The sequence below is a fragment of the Anolis sagrei genome, chromosome 13 (assembly GCF_037176765.1).
Source record: "Anolis sagrei isolate rAnoSag1 chromosome 13, rAnoSag1.mat, whole genome shotgun sequence".
Lineage (NCBI taxonomy): Eukaryota > Metazoa > Chordata > Lepidosauria > Squamata > Dactyloidae > Anolis > Anolis sagrei.
This window is the reverse complement of record NC_090033.1, coordinates 12864936-12881905: the sequence shown is the minus strand read 5'-3', so window position 1 is coordinate 12881905 and position 16970 is coordinate 12864936. Positions and strand designations below refer to the sequence as shown.

The 16970-nt window shown below is 43.8% G+C and overlaps 1 protein-coding gene across 2 annotated transcripts in view; it reads left to right on the top strand.

The window, feature by feature from the left end:
* Nucleotides 1–16970, top strand: part of DHRS3 (dehydrogenase/reductase 3) — a 40744-nt gene that overhangs the window by 10874 nt on the left and 12900 nt on the right. For both annotated transcript variants that reach the window (XM_060758806.2, XM_060758808.2), the window contains exons 2-3: nt 10016–10159; nt 14706–14825. In XM_060758806.2, the coding sequence (XP_060614789.2) occupies nt 10016–10159; nt 14706–14825 (264 nt within the window). The remainder of the gene's footprint in view (nt 1–10015; nt 10160–14705; nt 14826–16970) is intronic.

Genomic DNA, 16970 nt, shown 5'->3' with positions numbered 1-16970 from the left:
TTTCCTTCCTTCCTTCCTGTGGTTTTTGTTTCCATTCTTCCTTTTGTCTGTCCTTCCTTCCCCCCTCTTTCTCTTTCTTTCTCTTCCATCCCTCTTCATTTCCTCTTTCTCTCTTTTCTTCCTTCTCTACCTCGTTCCTTCTTTCCTTCACTCTTTGCTTCCGTGTTTCCTTCTCTTTTCCTTCCTTCCGGGGGGGGGGGGGCGAAGGAAGGGGGCGTGTCTTAGCGGAGGGGGGTGGGAGGAGGGAAGGATTGACTCAGGGAGGGAAGGGGGGGTGAAGGAAGGGGGCGTGTCTTACCGGAGGGGGGTGGGAGGAGGGAAGGATTGACTCAGGGAGGGAAGGGGTGTGGGGGGCGAAGGAAGGGGGCATTTCTTACCGGAGGGGGGTGGGAGGAGGGAAGGATTGACTCAGGGAGGGGGAGGAGGGATGGTTTTGACAGGGCAGGCTTGGAGGTGGCGTGGGCGGGGTAAGATGAAGAAGGGGGAGGAGGGGGAGGAGGGCAGGGGGAGGGAGGGGCTGTGGTGTGGGGTGATCGCGCGTGCGTGGCGATGGAGGATGGGGCGTGGCTTGTGCAGAGGGAGCGTTGGCCAGCAGGCCATGTATGCGCACCAGGGAACTTGCGGCTGGGTGCCATTGGACATGCTCAGTTGTTTTGTCATTTTGTGAGTGTGTTGTTGTGTTGTTTTTTTATTTTGATTCGATTTGTTTGTACCTTGTGGGTTGTGGTAGGTGCATGGGAATTTTGGTTAATTTTCGTTGGGGGGGGTTGAGTTTTGCTGTCCCGTTGGATGCCCCTTACAGATTTATATATATAGATAATATTAATAATATTATAACGTAATACAATATAATACTACTACTAATCATACGGTATTATAGTTATATATTTTATATTACATGTAAAATTACTAATAATACTACAGTATAATGGTGTAGAACAATATAGTAATATATAATACTAATATTGTGCTATGGTAATACTATAATAGTACTATATAGTGCTATATTCACCAGAGTGAAGAGAGGGGGCCAGGAAGACAGTTTCACAATATAATACTACTACTAATCATACTAGTACTAATAATACTACAGTATGATGGTGTAGAACAATATAGTAATATATAATACTAATATTGTGCTATGGTAATACTATTATAGTACTATATAGTACTATATTCACCAGAGTGAAGAGAGGGGGCCAGGAAGACAGTTTCACAATATAATACTACTACTAATCATACTAGTACTAATAATACTACAGTATAATGGTGTAGAACAATATAGTAATATATAATACTAATATTGTGCTATGGTAATACTATTATAGTACTATATAGTACTATATTCACCAGAGTGAAGAGAGGGGGCCAGGAAGACAGTTTCACAATATAATACTACTACTAATCATACTAGTACTAATAATACTACAGTATAATGGTGTAGAACAATATAGTAATATATAATACTAATATTGTGCTATGGTAATACTATAATAGTACTATATAGTGCTATATTCACCAGAGTGAAGAGAGGGGGCCAGGAAGACAGTTTCACAATATAATACTACTACTAATCATACTAGTACTAATAATACTACAGTATAATGGTGTAGAACAATATAGTAATATATAATACTAATATTGTGCTATGGTAATACTATTATAGTACTATATAGTACTATATTCACCAGAGTGAAGAGAGGGGGCCAGGAAGACAGTTTCACCTTGTCTCCTGCACTGTGCTAATAATATAATATACAGTATAATATAATATATTGTGTATACATATAATATTGATAATATTATAATGTAATACTATATAATACTACTAATAATAATACGGTATTATAATTATATATTTTATATTACATGTACTATTGCTAATTATATTACAGTATAGTGCTATAGTACAATATAGTAATATATAATCTTAATATTGTGTTGTGCTAATATAATATACTGCATACACATATAATATTGATAATAATATGTAATACAATATAATACTACTACTTATAATACAATATAATAATTATATATTTTATATTACATGTAATGTTACTAATAATATTACAGTACAGTGGTATAGTACAATATAGTAATATATAATACTAATATTGTGCTCTGCTACTAATATAATATATTATATGTACATATAATATTGATAATATTATAATGTAATACAATATAGTAATAATAATACAATATAATAATAATATATTTTGTGTTACATGTAATATTACTAATAATAGTACAATATAGTATAATATATATAATACTAATATTGTGCTGTGCTAATGATATAATACATTATATACACATAAAATGTTGATAATATTATAATGTAATACAATATAATACTAATAATAATGCCATATAATAATGTTATATTTCATATTACATGTAATATCACTAATATTATTACAGTACAGCGGTATAGTACAATATAGTAATATATAATACTAATATTGTGCTGTGCTAATAATATAATATATTGTATGTACATATAACTTGTAAGCCACTCTGAGTCCCCTTTATTTATTTTATTTATTTACGGGATATAAATGTCGTAAATAAATAAAATAAATAAACAATAAATATTATAATATAATAATTAATATAATAATTAATATAATATAATATAACATTTATTATTATATTATAATAATAAATATAATATAATAATAAATATAATATGATATAATATTATAATATAATAATAAATATAATATAATACATTCCATAGTATACAATATAATGATGATGGAGATGATGATGATTATGTTGTTGTTATTGATGATGATGATGATGATATTTGTTGATTTTTATCTCACTTTTTCCCATGAGTGGAATTCAAAGTGGGGACTCGGGGTGGATTACAATGCACATATACATGGCAAACATTCAATACCATAGACATACAACATATATAGACAGACACACAGAGGCTATTTAACATTCCAGCTTTCCGGCTTCATGAGTGTATGCTCGATTCCAGCCACTGGGAGAGCTGCTTGATGGAGTACTTCCTCATTCTTCTGCACGCTGCTGGAAAGTTTTATGGTGTCGTAAATTAGTTAAATTAGTTAAATTAGTTGAATTTTATGGTGTCGTAAATTAGTTAAATTAGTTAAATTAGTTAGTTAAATTAGTTAAATCAGTTAAATTAGTTAAATTAGTTAAATTAGTTAAATTAGTTAATAAAGCGGTATCTAAATTTCCTACTTAACAGATGCAACTGTCTTTCAGGCTGCATAGGTCAACAGCAAGCTAGACTATTAATGGTCCACTTGTGACACTGATTGAGTACTTCCTCATTCTTCTGCACACCACTGGAAGGTTTTATGGCATTGTAAATTAGTTAAATTACCCTCCTCACATAAAGTGGTACCTAAATTTCCTACTTGACAGATACAACTGTCTTCCAGACTACAGAGGTCAACAGCAAGCTAGGCTATTAATGGTTGGGAGCTCACTCCGACCCAGGCTGGCTTCGAATGGATGACCTCTCGGTCAGTAGCGATTTAATGCAGCTGGCTACTAACTAGCTGAGTCACAGCCTTCTTCCCAACTAGAACAACGTCTCCACTAGGCATGGTTCTAAAGTACTTACAAAACTAAAATTCTGGTGGTGAAAACTAGGGGGCACTGGTGCTTTGCTTCTACAGTGTTGCTAAAGTTCCAGTGATGAAAATTTCAGAACTCTTTCAAAATTTGTTAAATCTGTACATCCAAAGCGATATTTCATAATTATTTCGGGAAAAAAATCATTATTATTTTGTTAGATTTCTGAAATTTTCACCACCAGAACTTTAGCAACACTGTAGAAGCAAAAAAACCAGCGCCCCCTAGTTTTCACCACCAGAAATTTAGTTTTGTAAGTACTTTAGAACCATGGATTGCACATGCCTAGTCTCCACACTCTGGACGTCCAACGGGGCCTTCTGTCAAACAGAAAGGCTGGAGTCGTCTACGAAGTCAGTCCAAACGTGGCGTAGTCGTCGTCGTGAATCCAATCCGGGTCGAAGAGGGAGAAGGCAACAAACTCGATAAACCAGTCCAGGTCTTACACAGAGCCAAAACGAAGAACGGCAGCACAGCAGCTAATGCATAAGATCAACACAAAGGCAGTCCAGAGAAAACCCCACAGTTCCAACCCCCACAGCCAAGGATAATCTGGATTAAACTTACGCCCACAGAAGTCTTCCCAAACACGTCTTCTCAAACAGCTCTCACACGAATACCCATCAACACTTTGCCGACTGCAAGAAACCCCATCTCCCAACCCCACTTTTATTCACAAATCATCCTCTGAACTGGAAGCAGCCGACACTCTGTTACCAGCTGACACTCCTACCCCAATTCCTCCTCAGAACTGGAATCAGACAACGCCTCACCAGACCTCCTTTCAGCTGAAGCCCTTTGCTGATCCCTCCAGTCTCGCCATCTTCTATCCAGACCCATAACTCCCCAGGACTCAGCCGGATGCCCACTGTGCCAACCAAAGAACCCTACAAACATGTCGCTACTTGTGGGCTCTTCACAAATGTTCTGAACCTCCTGCACCTTAGTCCAGTCCATTTCTCCATCCTCTGAACTTGCCATACCACTCTCCTCAGTTTCACACCCATTATTCCCTGCGAAGCCCTCAAATGATTAATCATCACTGGATTCCATAAGTATTTCCCTGATCCGCTTTCTCTGTTGCTCCTCATCGGAGACTTGCTCACAAGTAGTCTTTCTTCCCCTCCTAATACTCCCAGTAGTATCACTACTCAAAGACTCCATCACAACACCGGTCCTTTGCTTTGCTTTTTGCCGTAAAAATCAAACCAACTTTGGGAGGGAGCCTTCCGGGATTTACCAAATACAAAAATATATGGGGTAAGCTTCGATTATAACGTTTTTGGGCCACGTGCCGGATATCGCTTTGGACGTACATATTTAACAAATTTCCTTACGACTTACAAAACTTCCGAAAATTTCGCATATTCCCACTAAGGAAGAAGCAGGGTTTGCACAGTTTGCACTTAGACTTGGCGCGGAGGAGGAGGGACCCGGCAGCAGGGATTAACTGCCTCGCTGGGCTGCTGCCCTCGCCAATTTTCTGGTCAGTAACTTCTTGAAACGGAGAGCGTGTCTGCTGCGGTGGGAGGGAAAGAGGGAAAGAAAGAGACAGGCGGGGAGAGGGAAGAAGAGGAAACCTCAACGCTTTCCAGGAAGTCGCGTTTTCCGACCCAATGATGGGCATCTAGAAAAGGTGAAGTGAAGCATTGTGGACTGATGTGGGGAGACCACGTTTGGTTCCCTGTCACGGGAGACATGGCGTTGTCGCTCGTAGAAGCATGTTGGGTCTGGTCACTCACGGCTATAAACTTGGGTACACTTTGGTGTACATGGTGATATACAACCTGATTGACTTCTATGCATAATGCAGGGTGTTATTTTTTATTGATTATATATATATATATATATATATATATATACCAAAAAACGACAATTTTTTTAACAGTAAAAGTGGGAGAACATGATCTTTGTAAATAGAAAAGGAGTAGAAAGAGAGATTTGGGAAGAGAGAGAAGGTGGACGGGGGGAGGGGGGAGAGGGGAGAGGAAGTCCTAATATGATAAAAATAAATCCAAAGGGGGAAAAAATAAGTAAGGGAAAAATTGAAAAAAAGGAAAAAAATTGGAAGAAAAATCCTTTAGGTTTTATGAGAAAAAAAACAAAACAAACAAAAAGAAAGAAAGAAAAAAGGCGACTTCCATCTAGTCTTTGAAGATCTTTAATGTCTTTTTCAATGTATTTGTAAAAAGTTTCATTGTTGGTTTTTCTTTAACTGTGATTTACTTTTTTAAAAATAAATGATCTCTCTTTTCCATTGTCTGAAGTTTTTTTTTACCGAGTCCCAGTTTGTTTGTATCTTTGGAATTCCTTGGTTTGGTGTTAGCCAATGCAGGGCGTTGTTGTTGATGTGTGCTACGATGGTTACTTTTAAGAAAGGAAATAACATATCTATCTATTAGGGCTGGGTAACAACGGAAAAATTTGTTTCTTAACTCGTTTCGTTTTTAGGGGGTCCATTGCGTTTCGTTTTTTAAAAGAATTCCGAATTTTTCTTTTAAAAAATTTCGTTATTTACGAAATTTCGTAAATTTCGAATTGATTCGTTAATGGCGGACGCAATTGCGCAATACGCTAAAAAAACCTCCAAATGGGACAGGGGGGACTTCTGAAGCTTCCCTCTCCCTCTGTTGTTGACTGTTGGTGTGATAATTTATTTTTTTATCACTGATAAAACTAACAACAACTATAAAACTTGCACCAGACATACGGAAATAATAACGAAACAATTTCGAAACGATTTCAAAACGATTTCGAAACGATTTCGAAACGATTTCGAACCAATTACGAAACAATTACGAAATAAATTGAAAAATTCGTTTCGATTTTTAGTTGCTCCTGCATGGCTCAATATTGGATTGTAAGCTAATTTAAATACGAATCAATAATGAATTACGAAATTAACGAACGAAACCACCCAGCCCTACTATCATCTATCTATCTATCTATCTATCTATCTATCTATCTATCTATCCCTCGATCTATCTATTAGGATTGGATAGGAAAAAAAACAAAAATGGAAACTCGGAAAAAAACGTACAAATTTGGACATCCGAATCGGGTTTTGAACCATGTAGGAAAGGAGAATCCGAATTTGAACCACTTTTTTCGGAAATATTCTATAATGTTCGGATGTCTCCCAATGTTATTTTAATTTTCACAACCATTAAAGTTTGGTAAATAGAAGGGAGTTTTTAAAATCTCAGTCTTTCCGCCAGCGCTGCAAGAAGGGAAGCGGTGGGCGTGGCTAATCACAGCCATCGTAACTGTAGTTTGTGAAGGCCAGGACCCCAATGGTAGAGATTGCAAAAGATCTTGCTGTTAAACTACATTTCCCACAATGCACGCCTGCTCATTAGCCAAAATGGCTGAAGGACCCAAAAATAGCTGTCTGTAACAGTCTTCATTTAAATTTTATTTATTTATTTATTTTTATTTACTTTATTTTTATACCGCATTTTTCAGCCTAATTCGGCGACTCAAATCTATCTATCAATCTGTATCTATCATTTATCTATCATTATATCTATCGCAGTGGTTCCCAACCTGTGGTCTGTGGACCACTAGTGGTCTGTGGACCACTAGTGGTCTGCAAGAACTAAAATATGGTCCGTGGCCTCACCATTACTATACCATTGCAACAAGAGCGATTGGTCTTGTGAAGCCCTCTTATAGTGCCGCGACTTATTAAACATGGCGACTACTGGATGGCATATGTTCTGTATCGGAAACTAGAGCTGATGTGGTCTATCCAATGCAATTTTCTGAATCAGCACCCCCAAATAACCAGACCAAATCTCAAGTTGATCAAAAACTGATTCGTAACCCTTTTGGTACTAATGTTGGAGAGTGGTCCCTAGTCAAAGTGGTCCCTGGTCAAGTGGTTCCTGGTCAAAGTGGTCCCTGGTTAAGTGGTCCCTAGTCATGTGGTCCTTGGTCAAGTGGTCCCTGGTCAAGTGGTTCCTGGTCAAAGTAGTCCTTGGTCAAGTGGTCCCTGGTCAAAGTAGTCTCTGGTCAAGTGATCCCTAGTCAAATGGTCCCTGATTAAGTGGTTCCTGGTCAAAGTGGTCCCTGGTCAAAGTAGTCCCTGGTCAAAGTGGTTCCTGGTCAAAGTAGTCCCTGGTCAAAATGGTCCCTGGTCAAGTGGTTCCTGGTAAAACCGGTCCCTGGTCAAAGTGGTCCCTGGTCAAGTGGTCCTTGGTGAAGTGGTCCCTGGTGAAGTGGTCCCTGGTCAAATGATCCCTGGTCAAGTGGTTCCTGATTAAAGTACTCCCTGGTCAAGTGGTCCCTGGTCAAAGTAGTCTCTGGTCAAGTGATCCCTAGTCAAATGGTCCCTGGTTAAGTGGTTCCTGGTCAAAGTGGTCCCTGGTCAAAATGGTCCCTGGTCAAGTGGTTCCTGGTAAAACGGGTCCCTGGTCAAAGTGGTCCCTGGTCAAGTGGTCCTTGGTCAAGTGGTCCCTGGTCAAGTGGTCCTTGGTCAAGTGGTCCCTGGTCAAGTGGTCCCTGGTCAAGTGGTCCTTGGTCAAGTGGTCCTTGGTCAAGTAGTCCTTGGTCAAGTGGTCCTTGGTCAAGTGGTCCCTGATCAAAGTGGACCCTGGTCAAGTGGTCCTTGGTGAAGTAGTCCCTGGTTAAGTGGTCCCTGGTCAAGTGGTCCCTGGTCGAGTGGTCCTTGGTCAAGTGGTCCCTGGTCAAGTGGTCCCTGGTCAAGTGGTCCCTGGTCAAAGTAGTCCCTGGTCAAGTGGTTCCTGGTCAAAGTAGTCCCTGGTCAAGTGGTTCCTGGTCAAAGTGGTCCCTGGTCAAAGTAGTCCCTGGTCAAAGTGGTCCCTGGTCAAGTGGTCCCTAGTCAAGTGGTCCTGGGTCAAGTGGTCCCTGGTCAAGTGGTTCCTGGTCAAAGTAGACCCTGGTCAAAATGGTCCCTGGTCAAGTGGTTCCTGGTAAAACTGGTCCCTGGTCAAATTGGTCCTTGGTCAAGTGGTCCTTGGTGAAGTGGTCCCTGGTTAAGTGGTCCCTGGTCAAGTGGTCCCTGGTCAAGTGGTCCTTGGTCAAGTGGTCCCTGATCAAAGTAGTCTCTGGTCAAGTGATCCCTAGTCAAATGGTCCCTGGTTAAGTGGTTCCTGGTCAAAGTGGTCCCTGGTCAAAGTAGTCCCTGGTCAAATTGGTCCCTGGTCAAGTGGCCCCTAGTCAAGTGGTCCTTGGTCAAGTGGTCCCTGGTCAAGTGGTTCCTGGTCAAAGTAGTCCCTGGTCAAGTGGTTCCTGGTCAAAGTGGTCCCTGGTCAAAGTAGTCCCTGGTCAAAGTGGTCCCTGGTCAAGTGGTCCCTAGTCAAGTGGTCCTGGGTCAAGTGGTCCCTGGTCAAGTGGTTCCTGGTCAAAGTAGACCCTGGTCAAAATGGTCCCTGGTCAAGTGGTTCCTGGTAAAACTGGTCCCTGGTCAAATTGGTCCTTGGTCAAGTGGTCCTTGGTGAAGTGGTCCCTGGTTAAGTGGTCCCTGGTCAAGTGGTCCCTGGTCAAGTGGTCCTTAGTCAAGTGGTCCTTGGTCAAGTGGTCCTTGGTCAAGTGGTCCTTGGTCGAGTGGTCCCTGGTCGAGTGGTCCTTGGTCAAGTGGTCCCTGATCAAAGTGGTCCCTGGTGAAGTGGTCCTTGGTGAAGTGGTCCTTGGTCAAGTGGTCCTTGGTCAAGTGGTCCTTGGTCGAGTGGTCCCTGGTCGAGTGGTCCTTGGTCAAGTGGTTCCTGGTCAAAGTGGTCCCTGGTCAAAGTAGTCCCTGGTCAAAGTGGTTCCTGGTCAAAGTAGTCCCTGGTCAAAATGGTCCCTGGTCAAGTGGTTCCTAGTAAAACCGGTCCCTGGTCAAAGTGGTCCCTGGTCAAGTGGTCCTTGGTGAAGTGGTCCCTGGTTAAGTGGTCCCTGGTCAAGTGGTCCCTGGTCAAGTGGTCCTTGGTCAAGTGGTCCCTGATCAAAGTGGTCCCTGGTCAAGTGGTCCCTGGTCAAGTGGTCCTTGGTCAAGTGGTCCTTGGTCAAGTGGTCCTTGGTCAAGTGGTCCCTGGTCAAGTGGTTCCTGGTCAAGGGGTCACTGGTCAAGAACCATCAAGAAAGTCAAATTACCCTGCATGACATTGAGAGAAGGATAGAAAAGGGGATGAGAAAAAAATGAAGAAGGAAGGAGGGAAGGAAGGAAAAGAAAAGGGGAAAAGATACAAAAGAAGGAAAAGAGAAAGAAAGGACCAAAACAGGAAGTCTTGGATTGTTGAAGGGCGTTGTTAGGATAATAGTCCGCTTCCGTGGATAACTGCATACATTTATTCTGCATTGTCTTGGCTGGGAAACCAATCCAATATTCTACTGATGTGCAAATATCCCAAACCACCCCCATAATGACTTTCCAACCCTTTCTTTGCAGATCATCCTCTGGGGCCGAACAGAGAAGTGCTTGAAGGAAGCCGCCGAAGAGATCCAAGCCATGGGCACCGAGTGCCATTACTTCGTCTGTGACGTGGGGAACCGGGAAGAGGTCTACCGGCAGGCCAAAGCGGTCCGTGAGAAGGTATGTCGGGGCCTCTTCCCTGGAGGGAGGCTGGAGCTCTGGGTTTGAGCCTGCCACTTTTGGACTCTTGCTTGCTGAGGTGTTCTAGCAAGTGTCTCTGTAGATCTTAGAAAACTATTTCTTGATTTAAGTCGTTGACGTGCTGGCTGATACCCAAACAAGGGATGAGCTGGAGATGTCTCTGCCTTGGTCCTTTCACTATTGGCTGCTACTCCTCGGAGAATGTCAGGTGGTGCGATACCGGCTAAATAGTGTAATTTCTCCAGTGGTGTAGGGCACAGACACCCCGTGATAATGCGGCATGTCCCATTAAGAGCCACATCCACTGTTTTAGCGTGGTGAGATGTGTTCCACACTGGGCATGCATACTCAGCAGCAGAGTAGCATAGCACAAGGGCGGATGTCTTCACTGTGTCTGGTTGTGATCCCCAGGTTGTGCCAGTCAGCTTTCGTATGATATTGTTTCTAGCACCCACTTTTTGCTTGATATTCAGGAAGTGCTTCTTGTAGGTCAGAGCACAGTCCAGAGTGACTCCCAGGTATTTGGGTGCGCTGCAATGCTCCAGTGGGATTCCTTCCCAGGTGATCCTCAGAGCTCGGGATGCTTGTCTGTTCTTGAGATAAAAAGCACATGTCTGTGTTTTGGATGGATTAGGGATCAGCTGTAGTAGGCAGTAAGAGCACCTAGAGCTTCGGAGAGCTTCTGTTCTACCATCTCAAAGCTCCCTGCTTGAGCGGTAATGGCACGATCATCAGCATAGATGAAGCTCTCTGTCCCTTCTGGCAGTGGCTGGTCATTTGTGTAGATGTTGAACATGGATGGAGCAAGCACGCTCCCCTGAGGCAGGCCGTTCTTCTGTTTCCGCCATCTGCTTCTCTGGCCCTGGAACTCAACAAAAAAGCTCCTGTTTTGTAGCAGGTTTCCTATGAGGCGAGTGAGGTGGTTGTCCTTTGTGATACTATACATTTTTCTCAGGAGGAGGTGGTGGTTCACAGTATCATAAGCTGTGGACAGGTCTATGAAGACAGCTCCGGTGATCTGCTGCCTTTCAAAGCCATCTTCTATGTGCTGAGTCAGGTTCAGCACTTGCGATGTGCAGCTTTTGCCTTTCCTGAAGCCAGCTTGCTGTGGGATCGGATAGGGGTCTATTTTTTCCGTAATTCTATGCAAAATAAGTCTCTCCAGAACTTTGTAGAGGTGGCACAGCAGGGAGATAGGTCTATAGCAGTGTTTCTCAACCTGGGGGTCGGGACCCCTGGGGGAGGGGTCGCAAGGGGGTTTCAGAGGGGTCACTGAAAATCATCAGAAAACACATATTTCTGATGGTCTTAGGAACCCCTTTGGCATAGTTGTTTGAGTTCACAGTGCTCTCCGAATGTAGGTCAATTCATACCAAATCTGTCCAGTATTTTCTGTTAGTTATGGGGATTCTGTATGGGAAGTTTGGCCCAATTATATCGTTGGTGGGGTTGGAAGGCTCTTTAATTGTAGGTGAACAATAAATTACAACAACTATAACTCCCAAATGTCAAGGTCTAGTTTCCCCAAGCTCTACAAGTGTTCACATTTCGGCATATTGAGTACTCATGTCAAGTTTGGTCCAGATCCATCATTGTTTGAGTCCACAGTGCTCTCTGGAGGTAGGTGAACTACAACTCCCAAACTCAAGGTCAATGCCCACCCTTTCAGTATTTTCTGTTGGCCATGGGAGTTCTGTGTGCCAAGTTTGGATCAACTCCATCGTTAGTGGAGTTCAGATTGCATCCCAGTAACTACATCCCAGTAACTACAACTCCCAAATGTCAAGGTATATTTTTCCCAGGCAGTATTCACATTTGGGCGTATTGAGTATTCATGCCAAGTTAGTCCACATCCATCATTGTTCAAGTCGACAATGCTCTCTGGATGTAGGTGAACTACAACTCCCAAATGACAAAATGACTCCCCCTTCCCCGATCCCATCAGTATTCAGATTTGGCCATATTGGGTATTTGTGTCAGATTTGGTCCAGTGAATGAAAATATATCCTACATATCAGGCATTTACATGACAGGAGCAAAATGACTGCTATGAAGTAGCAACGAAAATAATGTCATGTTTGGGGGTCACCACAACATGCGGAACTGTATTAAGGGGTCGCGACATTAGGAAGGTTGAGAACCACTGGTCTATAGCTTTTTGGGTCATTACGGTCTTTCCCTTAGGTATTGCATCATGATATCTCTTGTTCTTGCAAAAAATCAGTCATCAGATAGTCACATACAACATAGGCAGATATTCACACTGAGTCACACAGGAGAGTGAAAGATGGATACGTTCATCTATATCTATAAATTTCCTACTGGCGTCCAACGGGGAAGCAAAACTCTAAAACCCCTCCACAAAACTCCACCAAAATTGCCATGCCCCAAGGACAACCCACTAGGTACAAACTAATCCAGTCAGAAATCAAAACAACACAACCACACACAGAAAAAACAGCAAAACAACTGAGCATGCGCACTGGCGCAAAGTCCCCAGCACGCACGCACACATGGTCGAACGGCCAACGCACTTCCCTCCCTCCCTCGCCCCGCCCAGCGCGAACACGTCACCGCACTTCCCCACGGCACACACACACACACAAACAACGCAACTTCCCCCCGCCCCCTTCCCTCCACCCCCTCCTTCATCTTACTCCTCCCATGCTGCCTCCAAGCCCCGCTCCGCACACTCCAAGCCTCGCCGCATCCCCACCGGAAAGACACGCCCCCTCCCTTCGCCCCACCCCTTCCCTCCCTGAGACACTCCTGGAAGGAAAGGGGTGGGGCGAAGGGAGGGGGCGTGTCTAACCGGAGAGGGAGGGAGGAGGGAAGGAGTGAGTCACAGAGGAAAGGGGTGGGGCGAAGGGAGGGGGCGTGTCTTCAAAGTCGCCCCCTCCCTTCTCCCCACCCCTTCCCTCCCTGAGACACTCCTGGAAGGAAAGGGGTGGGGCGAAGGGAGGGGGCGTGTCTAACCGGAGAGGGAGGGAGGAGGGAAGGAGTGAGTCACAGAGGAAAGGGGTGGGGCGAAGGGAGGGGGCGTGTCTTCAAAGTCACCCCCTCCCTTCTCCCCACCCCTCCCCTCCCTGAGACACTCCTGGAAGGAAAGGGGTGGGGCGAAGGGAGGGGGCGTGTCTAACCGGAGAGGGAGGGAGGAGGGAAGGAGTGAGTCACGGAGGAAAGGGGTGGGGCGAAGGGAGGGGGCGTGTCTTCAAAGTCGCCCCCTCCCTTCTCCCCACCCCTCCCCTCCCTGAGACACTCCTGGAAGGAAAGGGGTGGGGCGAAGAGAGGGGGCGTGTCTAACCGGAGAGGGAGGGAGGAGGGAAGGAGTGAGTCACGGAGGAAAGGGGTGGGGCGAAGGGAGGGGGCGTGTCTTCAAAGTCGCCCCCTCCCTTCTCCCCACCCCTCCCCTCCCTGAGACACTCCTGGAAGGAAAGGGGTGGGGCGAAGGGAGGGGGCGTGTCTTCAAAGTCGCCCCCTCCCTTCTCCCCACCCCTCCCCTCCCTGAGACACTCCTGGAAGGAAAGGGGTGGGGCGAAGGGAGGGGGCGTGTCTAACCGGAGAGGGAGGGAGGAGGGAAGGAGTGAGTCACGGAGGAAAGGGGTGGGGCGAAGGGAGGGGGCGTGTCTTCAAAGTCGCCCCCTCCCTTCTCCCCACCCCTTCCCTCCCTGAGTCCTTCCCTCCTCCCACCCCCTCCGGAAAGACACGCCCCCTCCCTTCGCCCGACCCCTTTCCTTCCAGGAGTCAATCAGGGAGGGAAGGGGTGGGGCGAAGGGAGGGGGCGTGTCTTTCCGGAGGGGGTGGGAGGAGGGAAAAAGTGACTCAGGGAGGGAAGGGGTGGGGGCGAAGGGAGGGGGCGACTTTGAAGACACAATGATGGATCCGGACCAAAGCATTCAATACGCCCAAATATGAACACAGATGGAGTTTGAGGGAAATAGACCTTGACATTTGGGAGTTGTAGTCACTGGGATTCAGAGTTCACCAACACTCAAAGAGCATCCTGAACCCCACCAACGACAGAATTGGGGCAAACATGCCACACTGAACCCCCATGACCAACAGAAGAGACTCAAGTTTACACACAAGCATAAAGAAGGGGGAGGACGGAGGGATGCCAGAGAGAGAGAGAGAGAGAGAGAGAAAGAGGGGAAAGGAAGGAGTGTGAGAGAGAGAAAGAGGGAAAGAGGGCGAGTGAAGGAAGGAAGAGAGGCCAGGCACAGACTTCAAAACTCTTACTAAAGGCCACAGCAACGCGTGGCAGGGCACAGCTAGTTTTCTTTATATAGCTACTGGCTAACAGGACATCAGTAAGGGACACTGGCTGATCCAACCCCTTTGCAATAACCCTCACATGGTTGGTTATGATTCAGCCATTAACACATTCCCTTAGGTATTGCACCATGACATTCACAGTCAGTACCTATCAATATTCCACATGTCCATCAAAAAGCATTTTTCCATGACTAGAAATGTTGTGTCATTTCAATCTAACACGAGTCTCCTGCTTTCTGCCCCATCCCAGGTGGGAGACATCACCATCCTTGTGAACAACGCAGCCGTCGTTCACGGCAAGAGCCTCATGGACAGCGACGACGACGCTTTGCTGAAGTCACAGCACATCAACACGTTGGGACAGTTCTGGGTATGAAGACATCCGTCCTCCGCCTCCCAGTTCACACAACATTTCCCTACTTTTCCCCTAGCATTTTCCAACAAGGAAGACCAGTCAGATCTTGTGCCTACAAGAAAGACCCTACAAAATGCACGAGGTCACCATAAATCCACAAGTGACTACTTGTGGATTTATGGTGACCTCATGCATTTTTTAGGATCTTCCTTGAACAAGGAAGACTCAAGGGTGGTTTTGCCAATTGAGCCTATAGTATCTTGGATGCATTGGTGGTCCTTGTAGGCTTCCAAAAACGATGATCGTTTTGGACCATGATCATGATGTGTCCAAAGTAGGATAGTCTCAGTTTAGCATGATGTGAGCATGGGCCCACAGTCCTGGGGACCTTGATTTGGACTCGTCCTTTCTGTTGAGGCCTAATTTGAGGAGGAAGAAGGCGGTCCTTTGGTGGGGTCTTGTGCTCCTGAATTGGAGCCCATCACTTCTGTAGTGCCTCAGGGAGAAAGTCGTTCTTTCCTGGATGATGGGCATTGTTTTACAAACAGATCTGCTTTTAGTGAGGATGTTTCCCATGAAACGTTGCCAGAGGCTCTTCTTCCAGAGGCTCTCCCTGACCCTGGGAAAGATATATATCTTGTAAGCCGCTCTGAGTCCCCTTCGAGGTGAAAAAGGTGGCATATAAATGTCGTAAATAAATAAATAAATCAAATAAATAAATGTGAAGGAGGTGGAAGATGCTAGATTATTGCCCATAACTCATTGTATTCAGTTACGGTGACATAGTGCCAAGTGGAGGTAATTAATAGGCTTGGGCGGTTTCGTTCGTTAATTTCGTAATTCGTTATTAATTCGTATTTAAATTAGCTTACGATCCAATATTGAGCCATGCAGGAATAGTGTGAGGAGTAATTAAGATTCGAAACAATTTTTTCAATTTATTTCGTAATTATTTCGTAATTATTTCGTAATTATTTCGTAATTATTTTCGCATGTCTGGTGCAAGTTTTATAGTTGTTGTTTGTTTTATCACACCAACAGCCAACAACAGAGGGAGAGGGAAGCTTCGGAAGTTCCTCCTGTCCCATTTGGAGGGTTTTTTAGCATATTGCGCAATCTCGTCCGCCGTTAACGAATCGATTCGTAATTTTACAAAATTTCGTAAAAAAGGAAAAATTCGGAATTCTTTAAAAAAAACGAAACGCAAGGGCTCCCTAAAAACAAAACGAGTTTAGAACCAAATTTTTCCGTGGTTACCCAAGCCTAGTAATTAAGGTTTTCCCAGTGTTTGAAAGATAAACAGAGGGATTCCGGGTGTTAGTATTTCATTTGGATACCATTCTTGGACTAAGTTTTGTAGATTTTGGCTTCTCTGTCAGTGCGGAACTTTATGTATTGCTTGTTCAAGAATACTCTGACTTGAGTAGCTTATATTTTGGAATGCGTTTTGGAGCCTATAGTTTGGATGTACTTTCACTTTTCGCCTTTTACGTATACCTTGGGAATACTGTTGTACTTTTTACCTCGGAATGTATTTTTGAACTAGGTTTTTTTAATGTAGAACACTCTTTTCTTTAATAAACTTTTAATTAGTTGATTGATTCCTGTTAGCTGAAATATAGTTGGGCTAATTAATAGGCTTGGGTAACCACGGAAAAATTTGGTTCTAAACTCGTTTTGTTTTTAGGGGGCCCTTGCGTTTCGTTTTTTTTAATAATTCCGAAATTTTCCTTTAAAAAAATTCGAAATTTACGGAATTTCGTAAAATTACGAATCGATTCGTTAATGGCGGACGAGATTGCGCAATATGCTAAAAAAACCCTCCAAATGGGACAGGGGGAACTTCTGAAGCTTCCCTCTCCCTCTGTTGTTGACTGTTGGTGTGATAAAACAAACAACTATAAAACTTGCACCAGACATGCGAAAATAATTACGAAATAATTACGAAATAATTACGAAATAATTACGAAATAATTATGAAATAATTACGAAATAATTACGAAATAAATTGGAAAAATTGTTTCGATTTTTAATTACTCCTCACAGTAGTCCTGCATGGCTCAATATTGGATCGTAAGCTAATTTAAATACGAATTAATAACGAATTACGAAATTAACGAACGAAACCGCCCAAGCCTACTAATTAACTCTTAATTTTGG